Here is a 13,824-nt window from a genome sequence, read left to right as displayed (position 1 = left end):
TGTGGTTTAACGCTGGTTAACCCTAGTTGAATTTAGATAGCAACATTATTCCTATATCACACCCTATCAGTGTAAGCTGCTACATTATGGAGGACACTTAAGCTCATCCTTGAAGAGTATGACGCGAGAGCGTAAGCTACCAGCCCACGTATAAATGAGAAGGGTTCAATGCTGCTTTAACCGAATGTGGAGCGAAAGCATTAGCTGCGGGTGACCGAGAGTTCTTCGTCTTCTTCTTAGTCTTCTTCTCCTTCGTATTGTTCGTCTTCTTAGACTTCTTTTTCGTCTTCGACTTTTTCTTCGTCTTCTTAGTGTTCTCTTTCTTAGTCTTCTCTTTCTTCGTCTTAGTCTTCTTAGTCTTCCTCGTCTTCGTCTTCGCGGCTGTTCAAGGTCAAACGTGGCCCTTCCCGGGACTACGCGACGGGCCGAAAACTGGCGTAGTATTTCTACCGCAATAATACAAAACATTTTACCCTACAGCGTTAATGGTCCCGGTCTCCCCGAAATCCGGTGTTGGCGTTCTGAGCGGAAAAGTAGGAGAAATGGCTCTGGAGTTTGGCAGGTGACATGGCAGGGCACTGACTGTTTGTTAACTTGTGGGATGTAACAAGAACACATGACATGGTAGGCGCTACCAACTAGCGTAGTTCCTTTTGAGATGGAAATCGATGCATAGGCACCATAGGATCCCAAGTCAGACACGCTACTACGTACGCGAGAAGCAAAGTCTAGGCGGGCGAACGAGAATCCACAAAGGGGGCTGCAAACCGGCGTCAATAAGGCTGTCGCTGTATATCTTTAAATGCAGAGCTTTGCGCCCCACAATTTCTATGGGACATATTGCTAGCACAGCTATTGGCACACACGCTTGTATGAACGTTAGTGAGGTTTTAAGTGTTACATGGTCATTTTATTCACACGCATTTCCTAAATTCGCTTCGTTGGTCCGTAAATCGCTTTTTGCCTTTATAATAAGATGTATTCCGATTTTTCTTTATCCACTAATCTTCAGAGCGATTACGATCTCGAGCACATGATCGAACTTGGACGGTCAAAGATGCCCCGTGACTCTCCAACTGATGGGAACGTCAACGCCGGCTTCGTGTCTGGAGACGAGAAGCCCGCTGTGAACGGTGTCTATGCTGTGGCAGCTGAAAACCGAAAGGCGGTCGCGAACGGCTTCAGCCCCAGCCCGGTAGGAGTCAACTCTGTGGGCTCTCAGCAGGTCGACGCCAGACACAAACAGGTGGCTGTCGCAAAAGGCGAAGCCTCGTACGAGAACTCGGGGACAGCGGGAGGACTTCGCCTTGTTGACCAGAAGACACCTAATGCGGAGACACCGACACGCAGCGCTGAGGATGCCTCGAAAGAACCAACCAAAATGGACGCGGCAGGCGCATCGCCACAGTCGGCGAGTCGCGAAGCGCACAAAGGACGTGGGACAAAGGGCGAATCGGACGATCCGGACAAGAGTCCGTCCCACACGAGTAGGGAGATGGGGTCTTGTGATTCGCCCTCTGCCGTTCGCTCCGGCCGGAAGTCGCGGCGTTCTAAGTTCTTCAAGAGAGAGGAGCGTGCCCGGGGAAAGTCTTCCTCGCCAGCTGAAGTTAGGAAAAGGAGGTCGAGTAACGCGGCTGACGGCGAGGTAGCGACTGCACTCTGAACTCTTTTCAGAGCTGTCTTTTTCTTCGCAGGCGTCATAAATCGCTAGCCTTAGCCCCATCATCATACACCGGTGACTGCGAACTGCCTGCACGTTGTTATTTTGATGCTGAAATGATGAAAAAGGGGTGGACGACAGACTGTGAATCTCGCGCCTAGATAGTATCGTTACTGTGTGCGTGACTTCGACGTCCTCTCCAGTGGCTATTATGACGTTGTCGTGAATAGCATAAGTGTGCGGTGTGATTTTCACGAATGTATCAAGGATCTACAAAAGGACGGATATTGTGTAAACGCTTTACATCACATAACATTTTTTTCTTTACATGCGCCGCTGCATTTTGTCATGGCGCTGTTTTCGTTGTACTTAGATGGGCGGTGACAAGTACTGTCATGCACAATAGGCTGACAGGACAAGATTCGCGCTTAAGTAGCAGTTCTGTAGAATACTGTAGAGATTTTATGTGCGACACAATGTTCTGTACCATTCTCATTAGTGATAACTGTAGTGGAAACTAACTAGCATTATTTGCTTTTCTAACAACCTTTAATGGCACTGAATGCTCTTACGGGTCGATGTTGATGTTGCTGTCCATGTTTCGGACTACATTGTGCAGAATGCAGCGAATGTATTACTGGATGCACAATTTTCCTAGTACTTGATTTATTGTAGATAAGACTACCTCTTATTTTTATTGTTCCTTTACTTCTAAGCTTTGTTGCGGAATACACAATATCGTCCATAAATGTCACAACATAACGCTACACAAGTTATGTAAGTGTTGAAGATTTTCAATGAAGCCATTCATACCAAATTATTATTAAAGCGAATTATTCACGCTGTTTGTCTGTTATGAACGCCTTCTCTTCAATTTATATTCTTGCTGAACCCCCATGGCCTGGAGTCACTCAGAGCTGGATGCACAGTAAGCTGTCTGTAAAGGTGAAGACTTCTTCACTATATATTAGAGGTCATAGAAATTAAGCATCTAATTGAACCGTTCATATCATACTTGATGTTTGTCCACGTTGAACACCAAAACATTTAAATCTTGTTACATTTGAATTTGCTTCGTTTTTAATTTGTCGTTCATTACCAATTGGTAATGAACGACAAATGCATTCATTACGAATGCATTACCAGCCATACTATGTGGCTGGTAATGCATTCCAAGGTTTCCAAACTTACCGAGGCCAAAAAGTTTTTTTTTCCTGCCCCTCCATTGGCTAGGACGCGCACGATTTTTTATTTGTAAATACTGTTAGCCCTTCTGGGCTGTTACAGGATGGGCAAGGTACATTTAAACTTTTTTCTTTTTTTTGTACGCAAGCTTGCCATAAGGCATATTATAGAAACTCATGTAAATGATTTTCCGTGAGGAACCGGAGCAGGCTCCCGCTCATAGCGTTGTCGGTGAGCCATTTAGAAAAGTGCTCTTCCCTTGTTGTGGTTAGTCCCACTTCGCGCAGAATCTGTGTCCTTGATGCCCTTGTCCCTGCACAAGTCCATAGCAGGTGGCGAGCATCCACTTCTGCAGCTGGTGTGGAACACTTCGGGCATGTGGTTGGTCCGATGTCTGCTTGCGATTCCCATCGGCATGTTACCGACGGGGTAAGGGCCGCCCCAGCTCTTATCCTTTTAAGGGAAACCTCCTTCAATCTCGTTAAGTTACGAGGGAGTGGGAATGTACACGGGGGAATGAGGGCACGTGTACTTTTCCTTAAAGAGGATGCTAAGATGGGAACAGCGGAGCGGGCATCGAAAGGGAGCCTGGTGGGGGGCGCATTAGTGTGTGGAACTTCGTGTGTGAGATGGTCAACTTTTCTCTGCTCAGCGTTCTCAGCATCGTCTTGTGTCCAATGTATCTGGATGCTTATCTCTTTTTTATTTTTTTTATTGAGTGCGTGGATTTCCTGGGCAACACATAGCGTCTTCGTCACTTTCTTCAGATGTTTTATGGTGGCTAAGGAGTCTGTATAGATGTGGGCTTCTGTTATGGAATCTGTTTTATTTATGGCCTCCATAGCATCGCGGATTGCATAGAGAGTACATTTAAACAGTGCAACAAATTTCAAACTCTTTCTCAAAAGTTTCCGAGGAACAAGCTTTTTCAAATACGCGTCGGTCAAGGTTATTCCATTCAATGACTGTTTTAGGAAGAAACGAAAATTAAACACGTCAACTCTTGGCACATAGGCCGTCACTGCAAGGGGATGATTAGTACGAGATGACAGTCTCCTGGTTGGCCGCAACTACAAGCCCTAATCCAAATTGAATTTATTGTTATAAAGCTGGTAAAGGAACTTGAGCCTAGCAATTAACGAAGTCATAATATGCGGCTTAAAAACAAACCATCTGGACTCTAAACTTTTGACAAAGGCTGCACCTCTATTTGCGTACCTTAATCACCTTGCCACACCTCAACCTAGTGAACCGGGCGCCGTGAGAGGAGGAAGATGGGTGGAGAGGGCTCCGTCCGTGACTTCTAACGTCAAGCGACTTCTAATTTATATCCTCCTATGAATGTCAACTTCGGGAAGTGCACTAAGTTTTTGAGATAATAAGTAGTTCATTTCAGAGTTATCTCTGGTAATCGACCACGAGAATGAGAAAATGAAGCAATGCTTGTGCACATTCGCTCGAATTAACGATGATATACTGCCTGACTTAGTTTTCTCCCTACACGCAGAGAGACCAAACTTGAGCTTTACATATCTCTTGAAATTAAACGCTGAGAGTGCGCAAAATCTCCCCGTGCCAAAATTAAAGCTGCTAGGCAGACGCGGATTGAGGTGATAATTGCCACCGTCGGAAAACCAATTACCTAAATTCGAGTAATGAACTTTTTATCGACTGCCATTATCGGGCTTGTTCATATTAAATATTTAGATGCGGTCGCATCTCTACACAATATAATAGGGTTCTCCTAGCATACGTGCGTTTTGAAATTTTCGGTTCCAAATTTTCAACTTCATTTGTTATTGTGCATGCAAGGCAGTGGTATTAGGCGCGAGATTCAGCCTTATGAAGGGGCACTTCGTCGGCTAGCGGCATCGAGTGACCGACGAAACTCTTTGACTCCTTCCCTTTCACTTTCAGCTATCAGAATGAAAGAAAACAAAAAGTACGTATACACCCGACGCAACGTCCCGCGTGCTGATTGCCACCGCCTTGCATGCGTAATTACGCGAACGCAGTATAACGTTTGGAAGTTAATATGTGGAAACGCGCGCGCTCTATAGTCAAGCTAATGGGGCGGTCTATAAATGTGACCGCTTCGTATACGTTTCTGATATAAACATTCATGTTAGCTGCAATAGCTAAGAAGTTGTCAGTTTATGTAGTTAATGGGCTGCCTGTCGATGACAATGGTCATAGCATTTTGTCCTCCCGTGGCCGCATAGCTTATGGGCAGGGGCGAATTTCATTTGCATACCTATGATATGTTTTAAAAATCTGTTTCACTGAAGTTTACAGATTACAGAGAATCAATCTACATGTGGTGCGCCGTTCGCATCGTTCACCACCTTTTTTTTTTTTTTTTGCTTCGTTATTTACTGCGCCTCTTAAAAGGCAAGAAAGAAAGTAAGCGGTGATTTGGTTGGTTGGTTTGTGGGGTTGACGTCCCAAAGCAACTCAGGCTATGAGAGACGCCGTAGTGGAGGGCTCCAGAAATTTCAACCACCTGGGGTTCTTTAACGTGCACTGACATCGCACAGCACACGGGCGCCTTGCTTAGCTTGGCTAAGCACGGATAAACATGCGGAGGCAGTTATTTAGCACTCGTTTAACGAATGTTTGCTTCGCTCAGCTGTGCTTTGCCACGTCTTGCCACGTCCAGCCAAGCTTTGCAATTTGTTTAACTTTCTCTAACAGCTTTGTGGCCATCACAACCACCACCAGTAGTATAAGCAGCAGCATAGCGACGACGAAGTTTCTGGCTGCATGGGCGGGGAATACAACCAATCTTTACATAAAACCGTATCGCGTGGTGTTCCTGCAGCTCACTCAACCGTAATGTTCCTATGGCAAGACAAAAGATGAGGCTGTTTAGTCAGGACAGCAAGTCAAGGCAAAGCCAGAATTTAACGTCAGAAGTCACGTGACCATCACCCCTTCACGAGAAACCACGTGTAACCCCCCCCCCCCCCCCTTCAAAAAAAAAAAAAAAGTAGAAGTAGGCTTTACCGATGTAGGCTTGAGCATGCCTAACTATGCCCAAATCTTGCATTTGCACATGATTAGCCCTAATTATTTATTAGTAGGCCTAATTAGTCCTAACGTTTATTGTACGTTTTTAGATTTCACTCTAATTAGATTCGTTCTTGATGTTTATTGGGTTTAATAAGTCTATAATGAGGTCTATTTACTAATGCCTAATCTTACTTAGCCTTAAGTAGACAAGACAAGTTCTAATCAGTCATGGCTGTTTTAATTAATCTTGATTAGTTTTAATTATTGTCAAGTAGTCTCGCGTATCTTAATAATGAGTAATTTTAGTATAAACATGCGCAGCTATGCAATGTTGTTCTTAGCTGTGACCTCATAGCCAAGAGGTTGCTCGAAGGAGGCTTCACGCCATTCAGGCGATATGCAAGAAGACGGGTAGGAATGGTTGTGCATTAAAAAATGATAACTTACTACGCATGTGTCTGATAGCGTTGAAGACAAAGTGCAGATGTGTCATCGCTATCCACGCGTCTGTATGAAAACTACTGCCGGATAATTTGTTCTTGGGACAATATGACAATGTTTGCCTCAAGCAGGCGGAGAGGCCTGCGATCTTTCACAAATCCAGAAATTCAGCTCACTTGCCGACTGGTGTTATTTAAGTTCACTCAAAAACTATACGGCAGCCCATCTTTGAAAATACTTGCCCCAAAACTATGGCGTTTGCGTGAGTAAAATAGGGCCAGTTGTGGTGATATTAAATTTAAATAAAATAGAGAATATTCTCCTTCAGACTTAGTAACTTGCACTGAACAAGGGTTGAGGGCGAGCCTCAGTTCGCAAAGCTGAGCCGACGTTTCGACGAGATGGCTTGTCTTTGTGCGGGTAGCGCGATCATCACTGGGGCTTAAATACACTTTTGCTTACGAAGAAAAGTAGTGGGCAGGGTAAGGAGTGAAAATGTTTTCTAGGGTACGAATTTCTACCCCAAGGAAAAATTCATACCCAAGGAAACATTCGTTCACCCCTTTCCCCTGCTTCGTCCTTATTCCCACTCTGTCCCACCTCTCCCTGGCTTCGGAATCAAAAACGTATTTAAACCCTGCTAGTAATGATCGCGCTGCCCAGCTAGACGAAGACCAGTCCCCTTGTCGAAACGCTGGTTCGGCTTGCGAACTGAGGCTTCCCCTCTATCCTTGTTCAGTGCTCTTTCATACCGCGTAGCCACCTTCTTTCTCTCGTTCTACCCTGGATCCCCCAGACAGTTATTTATAGTTATTTATAGACTGCTATTATTTTTCTTGCGGAAAAAGGACCACTCTAAATCAAGGGCTTGCCTCCAAATGCGACACAGGGTAATACCGACATTAGGTGTCCCAAATTCACGGTCTCCAGGCTGTTCTGTTGCTGTTTCTCTCCACGTGAGAACAGATCTCTCGACCTTGATAACCAAACCACAGAAAACGAAGACTTCAAGTCTTCATTCTCTATGATAAGAAAAGGGTGACACAGACAGTAATAGAAAAAAAAAAAATCTTTCTTTTTTTCTCTCTTCCTGCACCTGAGTTATTTATACCATCGTCAGCGTTGGCGGGTGATTTCGTTTCTTGATTTCTTCAAACTGTGTGCGTCATTTTCATGCGCGCTGATTGTGGTTGCTCGCATTCTATATAATCGGCGTGGTGGCTTCTTCCAAAATCACGTTGCAAATTTTAGCGCTAATCCCGCCATCTGTGACGCGCTTCCGACTCTGGCGGTTTTCTAGACACATAAAAACAGCTAACCCAGTCAAGCTTCCGGCTCCGTTGTCCTGCCTATCCTGCCTTAAAAACCGGTTTACTCAGGTTTTCTGCCAGGTTGTATGCATAAACATTATGCAATAAATCCGGCGTCCGAGGTGCCAACGTTATATCGTCATCCCGCCCTTTTCTACGGCGTTGGATTCAGCCGCCCGAAATAATCAATTTTTCTTCGCTACATTTCGTACCTCATACCAGCTTTCTTATATCAGTTGTATTTCTTTTCTTTTTATTTATTCCTTGAACACCACTAATACGTCTAAGTATTTTATATCGCATTGTATGCGCTCCTTCCCTCCTTCCCCTTATGTCACTCTTGTCCCCATTACATTGACTATTATACTATGCTGCTCAATAGCGCTGACACCTTCCAGCGCTTTTTCAAGCTTGTCTTTACTCTTCACCACTAGAATCTTTATAATTAATATTCCTTCAGTAGTCGACCATAGTTTAATTTTGAAGGACGCTCAAATATTAATGAAAAATTCTGGGCACATCGATCGTCGTGCTTCCTGCTTCTGGTAATTATAGCTCCATATGGTCTACTTTTTTAGCATCGTAATTAAGGTTTTCGACGAAACTACAGCGTAACATCTGTAAACGAAGAGTTTGTTGAAAGCTTTCTCTCATTTGATTATATCGAGCACACTTCTTGATTCTATTTTTTTTTTTTTCAACAATTCTATTCGATACGGATCACTACTATTTTTCTTTCTTGAAGCCTTTATGGCAGTACATCTCACTTTGCAAACCTTGATTACTGAGATGTTTCCAAAATGAGTCCCTAATATACATCCTGGTTAAGGACTTATATAATGTGTGAATTCGTTTTGTTTCTTTTGCCTCAGCGTGTTTTGTCAATCACATGTTTTATATTTTTTTCGCTCCCCTCCCTTCCGCTTATTTTTCATTCTTCATTAATTCATATATTAATTCAACTAATCGTTATAGTTTTATAATGCTCAAACATACAATACTTCAGTGAAGCGCCGTCGTCGTAAGGTTTAAGCATTTAAAACTTTATGATTACTCTGTTTCTTGATGGCCGTTAAACACTTCACGGGCCAGCATGTATACAGTAGAGAAAAAGTAATATTCACTGTGAGAGGTCACACTCTCATGACTTAGTTAAATATTTCATATTTAATTATTGTCCATAGAATAAACGAATACAATTTTTAGTTATTTGCGAATGTAGCCTTTTTTATCTGTATTATTTTCGTATTACCAACCGTTCTCACAACGGCATCTCAAATAGTCTCAATTTCGCCTTGGCGTCCCCAAGTATTCAGTGTTTTCTAGCCTACCCTTGTTATATTTTCCTTTTCTCGTATTGTGTAATATATTTAAGCTCCTTTTTCCAGCACTGCTGGCTGCATTTGGATAAAAAGTCTTTAACTGTATTTTCGTTAACTTCCACATCATTTCCTTGAAATACACTATGTTAATCTTATATGCCACCGACTGACTTGCCTTCGAATATATGGCTTGCCCGCGGTAATTTTCTCTTCTTTATTTCGGCTAGAATGTCATTAACTCCTGTTTGTTCCCTGAAACACGTTACGCTCTTCCTGTCTCTTACTGTTACAGCTATAATTCCCAGCTCACTACCTCTTAGCGTTGACTGTGTGCTCAATACTCCACTAAATGCTCGGTATGTTGCATTCTTTCGGTTCTATGTGTTTACAGTAAAACGTATCTCTTGCGGTCAGTTCTAAGTGCTCCAGTTAAAAGAAGATAAATAAACCTGAGCCGTGCATTCTTTCAATAGTGCGAAGACCAGCCTGTCTATAAGAAGCTCGGAGGGAGAATCAACTCGCCGATACCTGTTGTAGATAAACTAATGGCTCTGCATTCATTGTTCTCAAGTTTGGTAATTAAATTATTTGTGTGCAGGAACCAGCATGCTATGTTGTACTCAGTGATTGATTGCACGAGGGATGTATATCCAAACAGTTTAGTTTCAAAAGAGGCGAACTGTAAGGAACGTTTTAGCGAGCAAAGAGCAGAAAAATACTTTTTACGTCACATATGAAACATGCTTGTCCCATTTTAAATCGGATGATATAATTATACCTAAATACAATTATCCATTAACAACATTTACTGTGTGGTCTGCAATTTTGTAGGGAAATATCAGCTGTTGTTGCACCAGGTTTCAGCCCGTCGCGTCGTCCCGGGAAGGGCCACGTTTGACCTTGAGCCGCTGAGCCGAGAACGGCTTTAACCAACCCGTATGAACGTGCCTTAGTGGCCTATAGGGGTAACGTGAATGTCAGGGTCCTGGCAGGCTGATTCTGACATAACCGCCCCAAACTAGAGGCCCAAGTATTGCTAACGCAATTCAACCCGGTTTAACCAGAGCTAAACCGAGCTAAACCGCAGCCAATTTTCTTTTTCCTTGATGCAGTCATTGCTGCTGTTTTGTCTAAATTAAGAGCGATCTGCCATTCTTAGCACCAATTTCATACCTATTCGAGTAGATTGTTCAACATGAGTTGACCTTGTTGGCTACTGATTTGTTTCTATGTTATGCAATTATTCGCAAATATACGAAAAGTGCCGATAATTATGTAATTGCGATAACCAAAGTGACAGCTAGACCATTCAAAAAATGTTTTTCTTCAATATCTCAGCATCGTAATTCTGTCAGGTACTTAGCTAAATACTTCCACTCTACAGGCGCTGCCATTTGACGTGATATTTAATATCATCTCTGTAATAAAATTCACGAGAATTTTTTTTTTTACGATATTTCATTTCTTTTGCTCCATTTTGAAAATTCAAGAATATCCACTAGATTACGTCATTTTAAAGCACTTTTCCTAGCTGTTCTTTACTTTCCTACCCTCCTACACAATCCGTTATTCTACATTTCGATATTTCATGCCATATTCATATCTTCGTTTGACGTGAAAGAACAGTCTTCCCTTTTTGCGAAGCAAAGGTACCCTAAACATGTAATTCCAAACATCACTATTGTGAATTTGGGATACTTTTGTAGGTGTGTAGACGCATATTCTAGGTTTCGGTATGGTTTACAGGGTTCAATACCATTAAGCGATTCAGGCTGGCTACGGGAGGCGCCGTAGTAGAGGGCTCCGGATTATCCGAACCCCTGGGGCTCAAACGTACACTGACATCGCACAGCACACTAGATGAAGTATCAGTTTTTACAGTTACTTGGTGCAGTCCTCATTTCTAGAACCACTGAGTGGTTCCTAACGAGGCGCTTGAGTATAATCCTATTTTCGCATACTTTCAGAAAGTTTTCCGGCACTCACCGTTTACATAGGATTGCCATTCATCGATCTCCTTTGAGAATATTACGCACTACGCTATAAACAAACACGCAAGGAAGCAAGTCAACTAACGCCCTGCTTCCTTGTTGGTCTATCTATAGCTTAGCGCGTAATTGTTTCGAAATATTTAACCATAACTAGCCACCATCGCGGTTTTGTTTTGAATTCATCGATGTGCTCTGCATTTTCCTTTTTTTTTATCATCCTCCAATTTTATTTTCACGTACTCTTTTTATTGCTTCACATCATATTTCTTCAAAGTATAAAGCAGGAGACAACCGCTTTTGATGACGTCTAGTTGTCATTGCTGTTTCAGCATCTGAAAGTTCAATATTGAGCTAGTCATTGGAGGTCTGCAGCGCACAGTTCTACTGTAATAGGTGTGGTCACCAGATATTGCAGTTCTTACTTTTACCCTATTGATATGTTTCGAAAACTCTTCTTTGTTATAGCATCATTTTTTTCCTCTTCTTAGCAAATTACTCTATATTTGGCATTCACTATGCTTTAAAGTTAATGAATTCAGCGCTTGCTTGGTCCCATTTACATGATTCCTCATTTATGTAGTGCTTTCATATATACATACAGTTTTCCATTATTGAGTGAAGTGACAAATAATCTTCTTAAACGAAGTTTTATATAGTCCACAACAATTAAGCTTCTTCTAACTTCATTATATAGGTATATTGTCGTAGATGTGCAGATATAGTTCTGAATTAAGCGTTACCATCATTTGGTCCGGTTCTCATGTTCGACGCTGAATAGAGATTCACAACGCTTATTTGTTGCAGGTAGCGTTTGTCCTATAAATTCTCTCGTCCCTCGTTTTCTGAGCGCTTCTAAATTTATTATGCTATACTAGCCATCCAAGCAAACAACTTCTTTAAACCAAAACGCTGGTATTTAGTGCTATTCTCAATTTCTTTCATTTAGCAAAATTGCAGTGATCACTTATCACCCTCACAACTGTTGTTGAAATATTCTAGGGACGGGACACTGAACACAGCTTATATCTACCATCTTGTGGCGGTGCCCTTAACGTCTAATGGGAAAAAGGAAGTTGGCAGTGGGCACCAAGAAAACCGCGCGAAAGAGACCGGCAGTGCATGCAGTGACTACATGACGGTAATCAAGCTAAGTACAAAGTTATGGGAGGGCCTCTGACTAATACGAGGGCTCAGTACAGGCGCATCGCTACGGCATATCCGATGGTAAGGCCTATCATGACGCGAAGGTGGCCGCCCGATGTCTGAGGAAGGGTGGGACAGCCTGTGAGCACAAGGCTTCCACGGTGGGGCGCAGGTGAATGAGGAGGCCACTGGAAACTACAGCGATTCAGCAGCGCGGCGGGTTACGCTGGCTACTGTCGTTACAAACGGCGAGCAGAATGCCCGGCCTTGCACCCAGAGGCGCACATGTAGAGCAGCAGGCCTTCTAGGAGCCCCAAGTGGTCCAGGAGATTGCTGCCCAAGTACCAAGGATACCGAATGGCATCGTCAACTACCGGGATGGCAAACAGGCGGTAGCATAACCGGAATGTCCTTGAAGCAACCGTCATGCGATGAAATATCATGCAGCACCTTTGGTGACCTCTGGTAGCTGTTGCCGTACGGCGTTACTTTGGGAACCTCGGTTAACGGCGGCACGTAGTGGGACCATATGCCCGGGAGCGCACGGGTCTACTGAGACCCCGTGATCCATGAGGCGGCCGCACGAGCGCAAGGGCCAGCGCACAAGCCACCGGAAGTTTCCGTCGCCAACCAGGTATGCTGCAGGACGGGCCTTGCAGACTCCACCATGTGACGAGGGATTGCGCGGCAGGTTAGGTGACCACTGGTAGCTACTGCGATGCAGCATTGCGTTGGGAACCACCGTTTCCAGCGGCGCGTAGACGCCCCATGCGCCAGGGTGTGCACGTGTCTAGGGAGCCCCCCGTGGTCCATGAGGCAGCCACATGCGTGCAAGGGTCAGCGCACAGGCGGCCGAAGGTTGCGTCGGGGATGCCGGATGTTTCCGTCGCCGACCGAGAAGGCTGCAGGACAGCCCTTGCAAACTCCACCGTTCGACAAGGGATCGAGCCGCAACTTAGGTGACCGCTGGTAGCTACTGCGATGCAGCATTGCGCTGGGAACCGCCGTTTCCGACGGCTCGTAGACGGTTCATGCGCCCATCAGGTGTGCACGGATCCGGGGAGCCCCCCGTGGTCCATGAGGCGGCCGCATGCGCGCAAGGGTCAGCACACAGGCGGCCGAAGGTTGCGTCGGGGATGCTGGATGTTTCCGTCGCCGACCGGGAAAGCTGCAGGACGACCCTTGCAGGTTCACCGTGCGACGAGGGATCTAGCGGAAACTGAGGTGACCGCTGGCAGCTACTGCGAGGCAGCACTGCGTTGGGAACCGCCAATCCCGGCGGCGCGTAGATGGCCCATGCGCCCATCAGGTGTGCACGGATCCGGGGAGCCCTCCGTGGTCCATGAGGCGGCCGCATGCGCGCAAGGGTCAGCACACAGGCGGCCGAAGGTTGCGTCGGGGATGCTGGATGTTTCCGTCGCCGACCGGGAAGGCTGCAGGACAACCCTTGCAGGTTCACCGTGCGACGAGGGATCTAGCGGCAACTGAGGTGACTGCTGGCAGCTACTGCGATGCAGCACTGCGTTGGGAACCGCCGTTTCCGGCGGCGCGTAGATGGCCCATGCGCCCATCAGGTGTGCACGGATCCGGGGAGCCCCCCGTGGTCCATGAGGCGGCCGCATGCGCGCAAGGGTCAGCCCACAGGCGGCCAAAGGTTGCGTCGGGGATGCTGGATGTTTCCGTCGCCGACCGGGAAGGCTGCAGGGCAACCCTTGCAGGTTCACCGTGCGACGAGGGATCTAGCGGCAACTGAGGTGACT

The 13,824-nt window shown here is 45.2% G+C and overlaps 2 protein-coding genes across 2 annotated transcripts in view; one reads left to right on the top strand and one right to left on the bottom strand.

Moving 5' to 3' along the window:
- The window catches only part of LOC146197820 (sodium-coupled monocarboxylate transporter 1-like), a 54,577-nt gene extending 51,897 nt beyond the window's left edge, over positions 1–2,680 (top strand). Inside the window, exon 16 of the mRNA XM_084593051.1 lies at positions 1,013–2,680. Coding sequence (XP_084449177.1) covers positions 1,013–1,663 — 651 coding nt within the window. The 3' untranslated portion in view covers positions 1,664–2,680. The remainder of the gene's footprint in view (positions 1–1,012) is intronic.
- Positions 1–13,824, bottom strand: part of LOC146197819 (uncharacterized) — a 129,951-nt gene that overhangs the window by 13,233 nt on the left and 102,894 nt on the right. The gene's annotated exons all lie outside the window — the stretch shown is intronic.

Source organism: Amblyomma maculatum, chromosome 2, assembly GCF_055883805.1.
Source record: "Amblyomma maculatum isolate TAMU_Amacu chromosome 2, ASM5588380v1, whole genome shotgun sequence".
Lineage (NCBI taxonomy): Eukaryota > Metazoa > Arthropoda > Arachnida > Ixodida > Ixodidae > Amblyomma > Amblyomma maculatum.
This window is presented reverse-complemented; position numbering and strand designations above follow the sequence as displayed.